Below are 19,237 nucleotides of genomic sequence, written 5' to 3' on the forward strand. Positions count from 1 at the left end.
GCTTGCTCAGTGTTTTTGCCTCCGAACACTGAATTGGCGTGGGTGTTACCAACAGTTTGCAGCTGCTAATCGTCGAGGAATTTCATTAATCTGGTATTCTGTGAAAAATGTCCAGTTGTAATCTACATGCATGTTTTAAATTCCAAACAAGAAAAGAGAATTGAGTTGTGTCAAAGTAGCAACCTGTCCTTGGTCATTGCCATGATTCAGAAAAAGATGAAATATATAATTGTTTAGGCAACAAAACGATAGTTTTATGCACCAAAAATACTGCAGCAAAGGTACCCTGTTATGTTTATGGTCAAAAATCCAGTTCCTCTGTTGCTGTAGTTACAGCCAACCAGCAGATTTCACTGCAGCTGTAGCGTAAAAATGTGCCCACTATTGTTATTTATCTCCTGAGGTTGGATTCTGTTGGATGATATGAGTAAGGGGGTATAGCTCAGTGGTAGAGCATTTGACTGCAGATCAAGAGGTCCCCAGTTCAAATCTGGGTGCCCCCTGCCAATTTATTCAGAATGTCTATGGAAGTACCTGACCATCACAATTTTCTCAAAATCAACATTACAGTGGGTGGTTGTGTCAATGGGGATATTTGTATATAGGCTACAGTGCATGTCAAAATTAGCATGTACATTCTTGTATCTGTGTACAGCAGACCATTACTTTCCTTTAGACAGACTGCACAGACACCAGCCAGACAAGTTGTGTGTTGACTGTGTGCCCCACAGTTGACCTTTGGTGGGCTTCATCCTGCAACTGGATGTGGTGATAGAGGAAGTTGGCAAATGGTGAAGGGGATAGAAATTCCCTCCATTAATTGGATCAGGATACTGGACAGGAAGTTAATTAACACTCTCACACAGACTCTCATGCCAAGCAAAGTTTAGGAAAGGAACAAATGGAAAAGAGAGAAACCAAAACCAATTACCCAGACCCAGCCCCAGTATGCATCAGACAGAAGGATAGCTGACCAACTAACTAATCAAATATGCTCTGCTTTGAATTAAATGTGACTGTCTGAAACCTGATTTGATGTCTGGTTGGGGAAACCTCATCACTATTGGTCTGAACTCTGAAATAAGAATCTGGATCACACTGAAAACACCACAAGCTTGTCCATCCATTCAAAGATTGTCAGATAGGTGAGCATTTACAAGATTTTCAAAGCTGAGAAACTGACTCCACTGAGTTAGGTTACAAATAATTAAGGCTTTTTTCTTCTTCTGTGGGCATCATTGGATTTTTTTATTTGCAGTTAAAAATACAGAAATAAAACATGTCAGGGATGTTTTGTATTCATTGATATAACCACAGAGCTAGAACAGATTTATGACACACATTTTGTTTATGGCATGCCTCTTTGTGTTTATTACCTTTAAAAATGACATTGCACCTGTGTTTGTGCTGCCCCTGGATTTGTAATGACACAAGAATAGATGTTCACACACCTGTGACTCCCAGTGTCATGGACAGCTGTGCAAGCTGTGGATCTGTGCTACATTATTTCATTTGCTCAAACACACACACACACACACACACACATGTGTGTAATGCACATCTCCTTCCTCTCTGACATACCAAGAATTCCATCCTGAACATTGAGAACTGACAGCAACCAACACTGTGAACCCGATATGCCTTAAAGTTGTCACCCACATATACTCTACATGTACACCGCAGTCATTATTGAGTTGAGGGGTCGTCCTTCATCCTGTCAGTGACAGCAGAGTGCCCCTTCAGTCTGCCTGTCACTTTGCATGAAGGTAAAAGGTCAGCATTTACGTGTGTGTCTGTGTGTAGTCCAGGAATAGTCCACACAGGGATGCCTGCTTCCTCTGTCTTCCCTCTGCACGGAGGAAGAATCTGCTGTGACCCCTGGCTTCTGTGTCAACCCATCCAGCCGTGACCCCAAGAACGAAATGCAGAGCTTCCTGGAAAACACTTGCTGTCTACTCTGGAAATGGAACAGATTCGTCTTCTAGACAGTCATCATGTCTGTTCAAAACAAAGCATATTTATGACACTTTGCAGGCCAGCCAAGGAGATAAAGAGAGAGAAAAAAAAGTCAGCGATAGTAAGCGTCCCTCTGTTCCTCCAATCATCAATCACCTTATAAATTTGGCCACTAATGTTGTTTTCCTGGAGAGTAAGGCCATGGTTTATCATCCAAGGGAGAATTGATTTATTTTTATTTTATTGTTTTGTTTTTTTCTTCATTCTGCTAAATATATTTACCACAGTGCTGCATGATTGGGACAAACACAAGAATCCCATAAGTCCTACTTTGTTATGGTCAAAACACACATACCTAAAGACTCTGTAAGCTCACTTGGCTGTAGGCTCTAAATTCCCCTGTCATGCAATGTTCAGCTGACAGTCCGACGTCAGTCTCGTGGCTGTTTCACAGGCATGTTTGAGCTGGCATCACCATCAATCCAGTTCATCAAGAGCAAATTCTTCAGAGGGAGAATTATCAGTGCAAATCAGAGCACTTCCTCCTTGATCATGTGAGCACTCTTCATACTTTCAAGTTTCTGCATGTTCTTACCTTTATGTCACATTGAGCCTTTTCTTGTGTTCATCTGTCCTAAAATGGTTAACCCATCAAACATTGACCAATGCCTGACCCTTATTGGTGCAGAGAGGTGCCGTGACAACATCTTGAACCCCTAATAATACCACCAGTACTTTGAAATATTCAAAGTGTTGCACAGTTATCCTCCCATCTCTGCATAATGACCATCATTTGCTTCTAACATCAACAACATTTGCAAACCAAATGATTTTTTAATAAATGCAACAAACACAAGCATCAGCTGTGTGATGTGCATGTTAGCAGGTTCTCACGGAAAGAGCATCACCACAGCAAAGCGTCCTTATTTACATGATGTTGGTAAAGTTCTCACTGACACAGTTGTTCAATCAATGCTTGCGGCGGCAGCCACATGGGATTTTGTTTCCTGCTATTGCTCATTCAGTGTAGTAAAGGGATTTTCAAATTCAAACTTTCAAGCTCTCTTGGTTTTGTTTGCCAACCCCCACCCTTCAATCCAAACAATAATCCGAGCAGATTACAACAACATGCTTAAATTTTAGGGGGGGAACCACTTGCTTAACCTTTGACTTAGAACTATAGAAACTAGCTGAATTTAGTGATGATGTAATACTCCTCTAGCATTTTACATGAGAAGGAAAGAAGCAGAATTGTCTTCCTTCCTCTTAGTATTACAATACAAAGAAGATGGCTCTTCTCAAATGGAGAGTTTAAAAAGTACCAAAGAAGATCCAAACTTTCCCTTTAAGAGCACCCATAAGTTTCTTTGCACCTAATAAGGTGGCAAGACCTGCCTTTAAGAAGAGGGGACCAGGGGGCCTTGGCGCAAACTTGAAAGCCAGAGTCAATTCGCCAAAAAGGGAATGCAGACTTCCGGAAAAGAACTTTCAAAGTAAGAAAGTTTAATTACTCCTAAAGTACTAGTTACTAATTAGCTACTTACTAATTACAAATAAGTGTCTAAATGTTATCAATATTAATATAAGTGTTATTATTAGCATACTCTAATATGTGTGCCTAATACACTCACCATAAAGATAGGCAGTGTTTTTATTTTGAAAGCCAACTACTTCAGTTTCCGGTACGAGTCCATCTTTCTATGTGTAGCTTGATGCACAAAACTTCAGGAGGGAGGCCCTGTTTCTATTAGGAAAGGCTGCTCACCGCTCAAGTCGCAACCAGAGAGGAGAGGAGCGAGGGGCGAGAACAACCGGATCCAACCGATGAGCAAAGTTACACCGAGACGCAGAAACAAGTGTGAGATATACAGGTTGCCGCCATCGAAGAGAAGCACGCTCAGATCAGACGTATGCGTTTTGCTGTCGCGTGAATTGTGCTGGGAAGAGAATATTCTGACTTTTTTTAAACAGTGCAGCGTGCAGAGAATTACGCACGAAGCGCCATTCCAAGGTGTACCAACTTTTACGCACGGAGCTTTGGAGATGTGGGGTTACGGTTATGACCAGAAAGCTGCAGTATGGTTACGTTTAACTGCAACATTGGAACTGGATCATACAGTCTGATCATTTCTGACTGGAATCTCTACTGGAAAGTGGACATATCAAACCCTTTGGCACATTTTAGATTTCATATTTGAAGAATCTGAGCTCAAGTCTCTCTTGCATTGTGCGTATAGTGGGGACTGTGTGGCTGTATTTTTCGTGCACCCTGCATTACGCACTTGTCCCGCTGTAAGTAACCCTTGACGTCTCCTTTAGTGAGTTTTCAAACCAGCGGTATGGACAGAGTCAGACGTCTAGCCTGCGTGTGAGTCACCGTGAGCAAACATTTGGACAAGCGGCGCTTAAAGGCAGTGACACATTTGGGATATTTAACAGTGCGTGCTTTGCACAGGCGGCCAGCACACGACACCGGGACGAGGCTCGGTGCAGCCGGGGGATTGGACGCCGAGGTGCTAAATGCCCAGCCGGTCGCTTGCGGCTCCTCAGGCTGGGCGGCAACATGAGGTCCTGGGTCCTGGTGCTGCTGCTGGCTGCGCTTTTAGCGGTCCGTCTGCGGCTCGGCAGCGCTGAGGTAAGACCCGGAAAATATAGCGGCAAATATGACCTCTACCCGATGAAGGGAAACTAACAGATACAGATAAAATCGGTAATAAATACCAGTGTGGAAACATGAATGATAATCAAAGAAACATTAGTCATAGAAAAACAGGTTTCTTTATGTTTTAATTTATGACTCAAATAGTGAACTGATTGTTAAAATAAGATTGCAAACATCTCTGGTTCAGCTGGAGGGAAGATGTCATGTGATGGATGGTGATATCATTATCTCTCTGCATGGATCCTTACACTGATCTTTGCTAACCTGTAATCTGCTGGGAGATCTGCAAAGGTTGGATTTCCAAGTACATACCTGGAAAACAGGTTGTACATTCTCCTTCAGATATGTCACACAGTGACAGTTATAGGACAGCGTGGCATCTCTGCTAGGGGGGGGGGAGTTTTCACTGACATCATTCCCTGAGGTGATTTTACAAACTGCGTGGGGTGCATGTTTTCTATAGACCTCCTTCCCCTCTGCACCTAGTGCTACTGAGGCATGTTTCTCGCCACGGTTCATTTTCATGATTCTCCTGAAGTGTTGCAAGGAGTCATAGTGACATAGATGGACAGAGAGATAGGCTGGGCCCTGGCTGATGGCCCAGCAGCAGGGGTTAAACTACTGTGTGAAGCTGGAGCCAAAATCCGTTCCACCAAGCTGCTGTTTTTTCATTGTTACTGTTGGAGCGGCATGTTTATCAGTAGACAAGCATTCAGAGGGGTTCATAAAGTTCAATATAGAGAAGAATGCACATTTACAAGGTATGACTGAGTCTTTGATGAGGCACCTCATCTCAACGACTTTTCTTCTCAGATGGAAAACATGTTTCACACATGCCCTGTTACTCACACCCTCATTCCCAACTGTAGCACCAGTTGTTCAGGTGGATGAGCTGTTGGATGAGCTCCATCTCTTAATGACACATAATAATGTTAGTTGAATGTGACTATGGTAAAATGAACTGTAGAATTCACAGTGTTGTGTCACAGTGTTGTAGGCCCTTTTAGGTGTTACTGCAGCCGAAGAGGTTCAGTATCTTACACAGGGAGTAGTAGTAGGAGTAGTGCCATGGACATGTGACATCACTCAACAATGACCTGTCATGTGACCTGAGTGTGAGGCAGTCTCAGGTTGATGTGCGAGTCCTCTGTGAAGTTCTATTGTTCATGCAGTCATGGTAAAAAAATGAGTCTAGTTGTAGTTCAGCCACATCTGTCTCACACACACACACACACACAGATTATTCTGCAAATCCATGACACTGCAGGTTCACTGAGGTTGATGTAATAAGTGTAACCAGAATTCATTACCATAAATTATGAGGCACATATCTTTCAGCTGTTTCATGTAATCCAGTCAAACCTTGCCTCTTACACAATATGCTGTCACACACACACACATGCAAGCTGTACACAAGTTGTAGTTGTAAGTGTTCATTTTTAAATCCACTTAAAAGGAACTGGAGTCAAATACACAAAAGCACTCATACACCAGGTCAGACCTCAGTTCGTTCATCATCTGCTTTCATCATCACAGTTGCTGATTGGAGGTTTTAAACAAGTTGCCGTCTGACTATTGTCTCTGCGGGTGAGCTGAGATGATTTGCTGCTGCCTGGTGGCTTGATCCATTTTACATAAGAACAACAACTAATCTGCCAGGGATTTCATGGACTTTGTGTATCGTGTAGCAGTGTGTGCATCTGTGTGTGCACACATCTGGATGCATCACCGGGTGTAGCTGTGCATGTGTTAGTGGACATATGTGCTTGCGTTTTTGTGTGTGTGTGTGGACAGCGAGGGGGTTATGCCTCTGAGCGTGCATGTGTGTCAGATAGAAAAGCGCAGTGGCACATAAGAGTATTTTGTTTGTAAGCCTGGAGTGGTGCAGTTTTACAGGAAACATTAGTCCAGGACGATTTGAAATAAGAGAAATAATGTGGTTACACATTCTGTTTTAAAGGTAAAAAAAAAAAAATAACAAAACATCACCAGGTCAAAAGTTTATATTATGCATTGTGTGCATAGCACATATTTGCAAATTAAGAAATGTCACAATGTTACATTTTGACAGTCAAAAAAAAAAAATCATGTGGATTCAGGATACCACTAGCAAAGCCAAAGCCAGGAGGGCGAGTGAAGCCACAGAGGTGGAGTGGGAGTCTGCAGCTGGGAAACTGGTGGAAAAACATTAGCACCCAGGAAGTTTCTGAATTTCTGAGGTTTCTTTCAGCACTTTCCAACAAAGTAAAAGTACACCAACAGTAATGGGTATCCCTTCTGTCGCACCATTTAGGTGAGTGGTAGGCATGCTAACAGAGTTTGTGTAATTACTGGCTGGCTACCAGGAACGGGGTGGGGGTGGGGGACCATTTAAAACTATAGCTTTAAAATATGCTTAGGTAGGCCTAATAACAATCTACAGTGTTGGCTCCACATAACATCAGACAATCACAATAATATTCCTCCAAATATTCATACTAACTTAAATTAGGCAGCAACATCCAAGGTTAGAACTCTATACGTGCCTGCAGCTGTTTCACAATAAAAGCCCTTCAGTAATGCCTCCTTGCCCTCAATGTCTTTTACTTTGAAGCAGATGCATTTATGAGGCTAACAGCATGTGGAATGCTAAGTATTCACTAAAATGTCTCTATCAACTATTCATTTTGGTGCAATTTGAAGACGCTGCACACAGACCCAGCTGTAAGGATCAGTCTGAAGCTCAGTTTGTTGAGTTATTTTTTTCTACTCCTAGTTTCCCTCTCTGCTCTCCTTTGTGCTCCCCCCTTTCTGTCTTCTCTCCATCCATCATCCATACCCTTATCTCTGCAGGGAGGGGTGTCAGTCTGTTTTGCTGCTCTGTATATTTGTGTGAGTGATAGTGCGCCCGCTGAGCTGTGTGAGTCCATCAAGTTGATGCTGCAGTAAACTGGCGTTCTGCCATTTCTTTGATCAAGGAAGTCATGTGTTGTGACACCACGGTGTGATTGTGAGTCACTCATCACGCACCTGACTGTTTTTATTTATGTTTTCTTACACAGCTCTGTCGGCTCCTGTGTGTGTATGAGTGTAGTCAGCTGGCCCTGTAATTACATTCCATTACACTTCACCTTTCTCCTCAAACATTCCATACAACCTCTTTGCCTTCCAGGCTTTCTCTGAGGCCTCATGCAGTCTGCGTGTATTTTTCATGAGAGGTTGTGTGACCTGCTTGTAGATCACGACATCCTACCAGACAGTCTTTTTGACCCATAAGCTCAGCGACTCATGCAGTGTTATATATAAATGCCTGTCAGAGACTAAAAGCAGCACAAGAGCTCTGTTTGTGTGTGTGTATGTGTGTGTGTGTGTGTGTTCTATAGTAAATAAGGAACTTTGGTTTTATCCTCAAACCACTGTTATTAGCCTGTTGTTCTTTTTTTAACCAGTGGGTTGGTGTGCGTGCATGTGTATTTCCTCTCTGTGTGCTCCACTCTCTAATTATATGCGTGTGTTAGTGCATGCATGTGTTTGTGTGTTTGGCACACAGAGTGAAAACTGTGTGTGTGTGTGTGTGTGTGAGAGAGAGAGAGAGAGAAACTCTATGGACAAATTGAGCGGACAGTTAAGTGGTTAGGCATCTGTATGTAAAGGGGAAAAGAGGGGGCGAGTGTGAGTGTGTGTTTGCTTAACTAGGTCAGCCAATGGCTCGTGAAAGTCATCCAGGTGTCCTGAGCCATCACCGCCCACAAAGCAGACAGAGAGAGGGGAGAAAACTGGATGGAGAGATGAACTCAGAGAAGGCTATGTGATGATAAAAAGATATTCAGATCATACCGGGTCAGAGACTAGAGGGGAATCAGTAGTAAATACAAATATGGACTTTAAGTTATTTTTTGATTTCTTTGCTTTGACGATTACAGAACTTTAAAACGATTAATCAAAGTATTTAATCACAATAGTTTGTAAAGCTTATTGATTTGTGTAGTGATCAGGTGACTAGTTTTTTTTTTAATTTCTAAAGACTAAGCTAGAAGTTAATAATACAAGTGTTACATCAGGTCAGATGTGTTCAAAATAAATGGGTGCATGAGCCTTAAATGCAAATTCATTGGTCATATAAAAATTAGATGTTAAACCTAATACTCCAAACCTTGGTGACTTAACCCTTAAATTATGTGTACAGTCTTTACTTATACATGTGGAGCTTGTATAAGCAGCTTTATTAACTGCTCAAACCCTAACCCTTCAACATGATCTGTGGCTCATCCCACCAGCTCACTGGAATACACCGTGCTAATTCATGTTATGGATACAGTAAGCAGTAAGAACGCTTAATGTCTGAAGTCCACCTCCACCTGCTCCTGCTACCACACACATGAAACAGATGTGAGTCGGCGTTGTCTCGACTTTTTTTCTTTTCTTTTCTGGTCCCGCTGTTATAAAGTACACAGTTTACAGAGGGAAGGGTGGGACATACATCATAAACAGCAACACTCACATGTGGCATTAGGAACCTTTTCCCATGGATTTCTAAATCAGATTTCTTAAGGTGGAGTGTCTCATAGTTATAATGTCTCTGCACAGACTGTTCTCCCTGAAGGCTGAACCAAAGCATATTAAAAAGATAAGCAGTTTTAGATCAGATCAGAAATGAGTGCAAGCTGAATTTGAATGTTAGAGGAACTGGGATTGGTTGGTTTGTGGGTTTATTTTTTGGATGTGGTTTAGAATTAGGTTGGTCAAACATAAAACATTCATGTTAAAATAAAGCACATTCATGAATGCAGTCAGTGTGCACACTACTGATTTCTGTTGTAATGTCAGCTGAAGGTGTTACATAACTCCTTATCAGTATGATGTTTTTTCCTTTAAATCCAAAGGGACCATTTACAGTTTGGGGACATTGGTAATGAATGTTTACAAAATTATGCAGAAAAGTTCTGATGACAAGTTGACAATAATAAAAGTGAAAAGTTTTCTTCCCGACTAACTGCAAGAATAACATTTGTTTTTGTCTCCAGCCCTCATTATGAGGTACAGATGTGTTTGCCTACTCTACTGTAAACATCTTATCTATGGGCATAAACTATCAAAGCAGAAAGATGCATTCTTTTGCGCTCCGCTCTCTGGGTATTATCATCACTCTGATAGGTCCTTAGTTTGTTTTGGCATCTTTCTGGCATGTGACAGTGTCAAATGTTGTTCTAACAGCTCTTAGATAGTATCAACTTACAGCCAACCAAAGCAAAATATGCCACAGGATTCTGAGTCATCTGGCCTGGAGTTTTTGCACTGAATCTATAATGAATTCATGCATCGGCATTCATTAAAACTTCATTAAATGTTGCATTCCTTATTTTTTTGACAGATAATTAAATTGCTTATGTAATTGTGTGTTGTGTTGTAACATGCAGATGTTTGCTAACTGTCTAACTTGAATAATCTTGAAAAACTTTTGTTTCTTATTGATGAGTCGGAGCGTTTTTAAGTGGTATTCGTGGGTAAACAGAGAGAAAGTGTCAACAGAAACAACAAACACCAATCACAACATTCATTTGCTTTAAAGGAGGAAGTGAAACTGGAGCAGGGTTTGACTGGAGCTCAAGCACTGAGATGTAATGCAAAAGACCTATTTGGTTCATATGGATTTCTCTTTGTCCTCATGTCGCAGGTCACATTTTTAGTTTGCATTATGATAAACACTACATGAAATTTCTAATCTCTACTGTATCTCTTGTGCTTTTCCAATGAAATTCTAATGAACCAAATCCCACAGGGAGCCCATGTGTCGTATATATGTGGTGTACTTGGTGTACCACTCCCCGACCCTGCATGAAATAATAACTGTGTCACAGTTCAGGCTGCAGCTCTACACTGGACCTGCACTTCCTTCCTAAAACAGAACAAACAAACAAATTCAAGTTTAGCCCTTCAAATGTCCAAGGACGTCTGCAGTGTTACGGTAGCAGCACTGAATGTCCCCACAAGTTGTATTTGATCAAGAGGTGCAGATTGTGGCTGAACTAAGGTTAATTCAAAGGTTTACTAGCTTACAGCAACAACAATAAACGTTTCCACTGCGAGCATGTCACAACTGTGTGTGTGTGTCTCCACAGGGCGATCCACTCCCTCCGTCTCTGGTTGACCTGGTGAGGGACTCTCCCATCTCCTCTATGGAAGACCTGAAGCTGCTGCTGCAGCAAGAGACCAATGCAATAGGTACTAATGAATAGCACTCACACACAGACACACACACACACTAATAACACAGACATGGAGGAGGAAAGCATGTGGGTGTGTCTGCAGGGCACAGAAGTAGTAGGAATGCAGCTAGAGAGAGGATCAGCGTACATGCCAAACACAGTTAAGGCAATATTTACCAAAGAGAGTGCCAGCTTGATGAGAGAGAGGGAGAGAGAGAGAGACAAAATAGCGGTGACCTTGTGTGTTGGACAAACTGAAACAGAGCGAGAGAGAAACTTCCAGCACAAGGTCATTGCATTGTTCTCCTGCTCTGGATTCCTCATCAGGATTTGAATTATGGATGTGTGTGTTTGTGTGTGTGTGTGTGTGACAGAAAGACACCACCCCTTTCTGTGCCTCCACCCCAAACTCACTGGAGTCCAAATAAACCTGTACACACTCATGCAGATTGGCAGGCGACTAAAACATTTATTACAGTGTCATCCTTCAGAGGAACCAAGTCACACATACATATATTAATAGACAGCCCTTTGATCATCTCATAATGCATAAATAACAGTGTGACATAACAACGACCACAGAGAGGAACCAGCACAGGGAAGGATGCTCAAAAACAGGGCACAAGGAAGTGACTCAAAATGTTCCTTTTTGGAGATTTCTTGAGTTAAGCAAGTATAGAAATGAATCATTTTGAGAATGTTTTTGTTTTTCTTTTACAGTTCCCTGTTCTCATCTGAATGCATCTGTATTCAGATGTTGTTGCATGTCATGTTAAAGTTTGTAGAATGGCTTAAGAGTGGGAAAATTATTATTATAATTATTATATTAGGAGGTTTTTCATGTTGGTCTTTTAGATCATGTGACTGTATTTAAATGGTAATATTTGTTTCTGTAAACATGTCTCATACTTGTAAAATCAGTTCCTGTATCCTGCAGATCCAGTAGCTGTGTGGCTGTCTTTAACAGAATATAACAGGTCACATGTTAATGCGTGAAAGAGAGAAAAACAATCAGTCTGACTAAACATTTAAACACAGGCAAATGGACAGATAAAATTAGAGAGTAGCTTCTGAGAAAAATAAGAAATAAGTGTTCTCTTTCTGTAGCAGCCAGTTAATTACAGCTAACAGACAACCAAATAACACCTCGTGTGTGGCGCACACACACACACACACACACAGTGACCGAAAGCAATCTACACCAGGGATATAATTAGGACTAAGGGGCTACAGTATGAAGTGACGACATATGTGAGAGTGCAACACACACACTCGTACACACACTCAGTTCCATGCATAAGCTATATTTAACAACTCATATCTCCCCTCAACAGTATTCTTGACAGCAGCGAGACAAATCGTGGCAGAAAATAGCCTAATTGTTTTAGCGGGAGGAAAGAAATGGCTTCCTTTGTGCACTGAACAATGAGCTTGGCTGAAAACTGCCCTAACTGCCTCACATGTTTTAAGTTTATATTTCCTTGTTTAATGCTGCCCTCTTTTCAGACAGTAGGCCGACCTCTCATCCTTCCAATCTCCTTCTCTTTCTTTTAGAAGATGACGAGGATGAGCATGATATCGTCACAAACCACACCCACGGTCGATACATTAGGAGTCTTGGTAAGTATCTCTTCCTGTTTGCATTTTTTTTTCTATTAGTTTCTTCATTACTTCATTCCCTTCCCTCTTTTCTCTCTCTCCTCTCCTAACAGTGGAAGCACAGCCGGCCCAGCAGGCGGCCTGTAAAGTTCGAACAGAAGTGATGGAAGTAACGAGATCCATGCTGGATCGTCGCAATGCCAACTTCCTACTGTGGCCGCCATGTGTGGAGGTGCAGCGGTGTTCGGGTTGCTGCAACACCAGGCTGCTGCAGTGTGTCCCCATAGTTACCTCTAGTAGATACTTACAGGTACAGTACAGGCAGTTCCCATTAAAGCCTGTGGTTGACATGTAGGTGAACTTGAAGCGGCATTAAGTGCTTTAGTTTTAGGTTTCTAGTGAATGTAGATTTAAAAGAGTCATCTGCCATACTCAACCATTGTCACTCTGTGTTATGATTTTAATTGTACTGGTGGGATGGTTTATACACCACATAGAATTAGTTTACAGAACCTTAAGAAATTGATTCCATAAGTGAAACATTGAGAACCAGTCAGACCACATTTCTTTACCCTGTAAATTACAGGGAAACAAGTTTTGACAGGGAGCCATCATATTATCACTGTCAACAACAACCAGCTTGCTGTGCTGTTCATTGTGTAATATATGAAACAACACTAAGTTGGTTTTCACTGTGTTTTGTTTTTTATTAATGATAAGAAGTTGTGTACTGATCTTGGGTCTCTCCCTTGCTTTTTTCCAGGTCATAAAGATTCAGTACATAAACAGGAAAGCTCACTACGACAAGGCCATCATCTCAGTGGAAGATCACGTCACCTGCAGGTGCCAACCTTCCTCATCTGCCTCTTCAACTTCTTCTTCCACCTCTCAAACCAACCCCAATCCTCCTCCTCCTCCACCTCCACCACAACAGCCTCCGGCATCCTCACACCATCCCGTGCAACATCCCCGGCCCATTCAACCCAAGACTCACACCTCCAAGGCTGACCTCCATCGCCACGATGACCTAAAGCACAACCAGCATCATTACCTTTCTGAGGAGCGTGAGCCGGTGGGGAGGCAGTGGCAACAGGGCGGTTACACCCAGCTTGTTCACTGGACGCAGCCCAGAGTGCATCAGGCGACCACGCATGTGCAGACAGGCGTGCACCAGACGATCGGTGGGATGGCGGGGCCAGTCAACAGCTGGCCGGCTGAAGCAAGGGCAGAGCACAGCGTCATGGGGAATACGCAGCAGGTGGGGCAGGGGAGCGGGTATGACGGGAGCAAGGAGGAGAGCTCTGTGCATGTAACAGAGAGCGAGGGAGACGTGCACCATCCTGATCACACACAGAGGCAGCAACAGTTGTTACAGCATCAGCAGAGACAGCAGTATCAGCAGCAATATCAGTATCATAGTCAGCCACATTATCCACAACAGTACAACCACGGAGGAGCAGAGGACCAGGAGCTAAGGGCGCAGTATCATCTCAACGCTCCGCAATCTGACAGCGCCTCCCCCCCTGCTACCCCAACCCAGCTGACCACCCCCCCTCTAACAATCAGTCAAAAAGACTCAGTGACCAGCCAAAAAAATACAGAGGTCACAATTCAAAAACAGACTCAGACTGAAACAGTCAGTCAAAAACAAGGGAATGAGAGAGAGGAGAGTGGGTCGGCCAATAGCGGGGACTCGGTTGGGACAGATCTGGTTAATCAGGGCAAAGAAAAAGACTCTAAGGTGACCAGTGAGGATGGTAGTTTAACAGAGGAGGAGAGGAGACAGAAACTTCTGGAGATGGTACAGAGGGAACCAGATAAACATCTTCATCCACATCCTCCTCAGCACAGACCAAAGCCAACCACATTCAAAACAGGTACTGCTCAAACGTGTGTGTGTGTGTGTATGAGCTTGCACTTCTGTCGATCTCAAGCCAAAAGGATTACAAATTATAGAAGTACTGCAGAACTACCTCTCTCCTCCACCGTCCATGTGTTTCAGAGCATGAGAGAATCAGAGTGAGCTTTCTGGACAGGAAACAGCTCACTGCACATGTATGACTAACCAACATGGCCACATGTGTCCTGCCATTCTTCGTCAGCCCCCTGAGAGCTCTGCAGTCAGTCAGCTGAATTTCCCACAGTTCCATGTTTAACTTAAACCTGCAGGCTTTGTTACAACAGGCTTCAAGGTTATCAGGTGCCCTTCAGGGTACAGTTAGCCACCACACAAGTTGCGCACACTATCTTTATTTCTACACTTCACTTCAGAGGGTGCCACGTTCTAATTTGCATTTCATATTATTTTTAAATTAGTTATTTGTAGATTACATTATGCATTATTAGGAATGGAGAATTGTTGTCCCTTTAATGCCTGACACCCATAGAAGGATGCAGGAGACTAAACTCATGTACAAAAAGAATAAGAACTGAGCCCAGATCTGTCTCCCTTCAAGGAGCTGCAGTTCTATTCCCCACCAGTGACGTATACATTTTGCTGAGCAAGAATTCAGAATATATCACTTCATTGTTTTCATAAGCCAAATAAACCTAGATCAAAAAAGTAAACCATTATTACCACATAAACTACAAGTCCATAGATCACAAATACGCTCATAAAACATTGACATGATAGAACACTTTTTCCTGCTTTCATTCATTAGGTCTGTGTTGCAATTATGTGATTGTTCTTCTCTCTGATTCCCTCTCTTCCAGCATTCTCTGCTGTAACTCCAAAGTCTCCTGCAGCCCGTCAGGCTCCGTTCCGACCCGCATCGCCTCGGCGCAGGAGAAAACACCGCAAACGCATCAGCAAAGCAGCCATGAGAGCCATGATCATGTAGAGCTGCAGGTGAGTGGGGACAGTGGGGACATTGTTGTATTGGCATGAGGACAGGGCTTATAATTAGTAATAGTGTATTTTTGATGCTTTTAATATGTATTTTGCAGTGGTTTCTAAAGATCTTATAGAAAAGTCGATGTGTCAATCGGTATGATGACTGATGGGGATCTCTGATGGGAAAGTGGTAAACCAAAAGATTTTGGCCAAAAACACCCAAAGGAGGAAGATACAAGAAAAATGACGTTGTAACGTGGGACAGATCAGACTCTGTGGACGGTTCCGCTGTTTTCAATAGACAGCTTTACAGAAAGTCACCCTTCCTGCTTCAGAGAAACCACAGAGCATCCAGCTTTATGGATTAATAAAAGTGCAATCTTATGAACTCTTTGGACTAGAGGATATTTGCCACACTAAACACTGGATTGCGTGTTTTTGAACCGCAAATCCCATTAACACGGATCGATGGAAGCGTATCAGGTGCTTAAAGAAAGACTGGTGGTCTCTTCTTGCAGTCTGCAGCCATTGATTGGCTGCATTGTTGTAGAGCAAATGGAGACCGACTGACTATAACTTGGACTGTTCTGGGGCTGATGTGGAGAACTGGATTTCTACACAGGATGATAACTGGAGAGTGCAGCTCAGGCCTCAATGCCAAACCTTACTGTTATCCTAAAATGTCTGAAATGTCTAACATTATCTAACACTGGAGTAGCCATACACTGATCATACTACACTGACTTTAGAGAAGTGCCCTGCCGTGTACTGTAGCTAAATGTTCTGGAAAAATATCGATAACCTGCTCATTTTGTACTACTGCCAGATCAAAAATGGAATGGAATAACAACTAAATGCCTGCTTAGATAACATGCTATGAATATCCACATTAAAGCAAGTCTTAATGACCTGGCTTTTAGAGATCGCTGTGAGCCTGTTATAGCCAACACTGTATTGTATAAATGCTTTTAGAAAATAATTTCCAAGGGAAAAAGAAAAAAATTATTTCTTAACTTATTTAAAAAAATGGAGGCTATGAAGTCCTCTGACTCTCAAGTGTAATTATTGTTGCAAACATGTTCAGAGTATAATTATTGGTTGTGCAACTGTTACTGTAATGAATGTTATTTTTAATATAAAATAAAAATGTTCAAGTAATATTTTGTATTTCTTTGTCTGCATGTGTGTTTGTGTAAATTGGGACAAGTATAATATGTAGTAGGATGTGCTGTGTGTGTGCACGTTTGTGCACACGCATTTGTACAATATAGATCAGTCTGCTAATCTTTGCCCTATGGCCGCACGTCCTGCAGGGCTGTCACGCAAAACAACGCAGGGGTCAGCAGAAATGTCTGGTTACTATAGCAACTGGTGGACGGACATGTCAACAGAGAAGTATCGTATGGTGAAAGAGAGACGAGGGAGGGAGGGTGTCAGTCCAGGAATGGCTGAGAAGATGAACGGCACACATGGAGAGAGGGAGAAAGAGAGAGAGAGGGTGAAGGCCCAGTTAGGGGTGGAGTGAGCTGAGACATCACAGGGAAATGACAAGAAGAGATAGAGACAGGCAAAAAGACAAATTGGGAATATGCGTCATGAAAACACCAGGCTTAAAGAGGTAGAGACAGTAAGACGGAGGCCTGACATAAACATAATTTGAGAAAGAGTCAGTTTAAATGTCATTCCGTTGTGTAATGGGGTTTCCCCTGCAAAGCTAATTCAGTCAGCAGATTGTCTTCTTTGAGAATGATGACTCAGCGTGTCCTTTACCAGGCCTTGGATACATAAACACACACATGACTTCTTGGATTCAATAGAAATCTTTGTCACTATTAAACCTCCGAGAGTACTGTATTTGAACAAAACACTAATGTGTGGTTGTTAATGTCCGAAAAAGGGACTTGTGACATTGAAAATCTACCTAATAACCTGTAAATAACCATAGTGTGAATACCAAATGCTCCCCAAGGCACCAAATAAATAGGTGCAATAAATCACACGCTCACTTGTGTACCCATAAATATCACACATGGGTACAGGTGTACAGACTTTAACAGCCTGGCCTCAAATGACATCAACTCTCAGCATAAAGGCTCCAGATTATTACATCTCAAGATGTATTTTCATAACTTTGACCATCATTTGTATCAGTTATGATGAAATATTTATCACCGAAGTTATTTGTTTTTACTAGAAACCCAGCAACATCACTACAACAACAGTGAAACCGACATCATAGCCCTGATAGGCCATGTTGCCATGCTCTCAATGCACAACAATATTCTTAGTGTCAGAAATGAAAATGAACCTCTGTGTTATAATTAGTAGCATTTATTCCTATGAGTCACTGATTGGCTGTGCTCTTTGCTGTCCTGAGATGCTCTTTTTGTGGACAGAGAGAACATTCTCTCACCAGTTTTGCTGACAAAACTCTTTCAACATCCATTGTAAAAAATGCATGATCATCAAAAAACATCTTGCTTTTATATTGGCTCCAAAAAAGCTTATTTTTCAGATTTTACCATAAAAACCCATGATATAAATAGTTTTCCTATTAATTCGTTGTAAATTTCCCAGTCCTTCTTCTACTGTAGGTCATGACCCTGTGGCTTGATCCAGCAGCCAATCGCCATCTAGGTGTGAGGGCTGTGTGGTACTGATCCACTGAGTGCAAGCCAAAGTTCAGCCAGGTCACCAGGGCCAGACAGAGCCCCCGCATGTGTATGTGTGTGTGTGTGTGTGTGTGTGTGCACGCACGCAGGAGCGGGTATGTGCACGTGGCTGGCTGCCATATCTGCGGTGTCCCCCTGACGAGTGTGTGCTACTGTGTTCATGTGTTGTGAAACAAATGGAGAGTGTGTCTTCTGGCATAGTGTCCCCATGCTAGCAGCTTAATGAGCTGGTAGCTGGAAGCAAATCACGGCCACCGGCAACCTCCGAGGTCACACCAAGGCGTCGTGTGTAAACAGAGCGGTTGGCCCTCCTACATTTGACACACTCCTGACAAGACGCGCACACACACTTCGAGGAGAGGTCACGGTGGTTAGGACACAGTTTTAGCAGATAAACATGCACACATGATTACATGCACATACGCGCACAGGGACACACACTCCTGACTCATCACTGTGTGTGTTTGTGTTTATGTTTGAGACGTAACATGATTTCCCCTAAAGTGATTCATTGTGAGCCAGCTGAACATGCTCTTATGACATAAAATACCCACACATATCTCACACATCTCTGCAAAGTCAGCAGAATTATTAGAAGCTGGAAAATAAGCAGACCTTCTTTTCCAGACTTTGTGAAAACAGATTTAGATCACATCGATGAAAGAACATTAATAATCATGGTTTAAAAAACACATTGGTTTTTAATTTAGAAATGATTAAATAGCCTGCATAAGGATTGCGTTAGGCAACTATTACAACAAGGAGTCTGACACTTTATATTAATATCAAGGGTTGTATAAGACAAAAAAAACCTCGTCTGCTGTTCATTTTAGGATAAAAAATTGTGACGGCTGTACGTACATACAAACACAACAACTGCAAATGATAGTTGCTATAAGTCAAGAATGCCTTCTTTTGGACTGGTGACCTGTCCAGGCTGTACCCCGCCTCACACCCGTAGTTAGTTGGGATAGGCTCCAGCTCACAGTGACCCTGCACTGCAGGACTTTATGCCATAAAAACTGGCACTAGTAAAATCCAACAAGGACTCTTCATTGTCAAAGGCTTTTTGAATGAAACAGGGAAATTGCTTGTTATACTCCTCCTCCCCTCTGTGCAATGTTGATGTTGTCAGAGATTAGTTAGGATTTGTGATTGTGTGTTATTTGTTAGTGTTTCATGATATTTAGGATTTTTTTGGTGAAGAATATGTGGATGTCATCTGCAAAAATAATGAAAAGTGAAGTGCATTATGTGACGAAAGTCTGAGGTGAAAGGAGTGAGGTCACATCTGTGATATCATTCTTTGATCAAACATTAATAAATT

General features: G+C 42.3%; 1 protein-coding gene and 1 non-coding gene across 3 annotated transcripts; both read left to right on the forward strand.

The window, feature by feature from the left end:
* Positions 1-431: 431 nt before the first annotated feature.
* trnac-gca (transfer RNA cysteine (anticodon GCA)) lies at positions 432-503 on the forward strand. Its single transcript has one exon. It is a non-coding gene; the product is annotated as a tRNA-Cys (tRNA).
* A 3,216-nt stretch (positions 504-3,719) lies between these two features.
* LOC114438257 (transcription factor SPT20 homolog) lies at positions 3,720-16,273 on the forward strand. Of its 2 annotated transcripts, none has more exons than XM_028409484.1 (7): positions 3,720-4,591; positions 10,717-10,819; positions 12,358-12,423; positions 12,516-12,712; positions 13,166-14,279; positions 15,118-15,253; positions 15,352-16,273. In XM_028409484.1, exons 1-6 carry the CDS (start codon positions 4,520-4,522, stop codon positions 15,243-15,245), a joined length of 1,680 nt encoding a protein of 559 aa, XP_028265285.1. In that variant the 5' UTR covers positions 3,720-4,519; the 3' UTR covers positions 15,246-15,253; positions 15,352-16,273. The 2 variants fall into 2 exon arrangements, with proteins under 2 accessions (XP_028265285.1, XP_028265276.1); XM_028409475.1 differs by having other exon boundaries at positions 15,423-16,273.
* Positions 16,274-19,237: the final 2,964 nt, after the last annotated feature.

Source organism: Parambassis ranga, chromosome 1, assembly GCF_900634625.1.
Source record: "Parambassis ranga chromosome 1, fParRan2.1, whole genome shotgun sequence".
NCBI lineage: Eukaryota > Metazoa > Chordata > Actinopteri > Ambassidae > Parambassis > Parambassis ranga.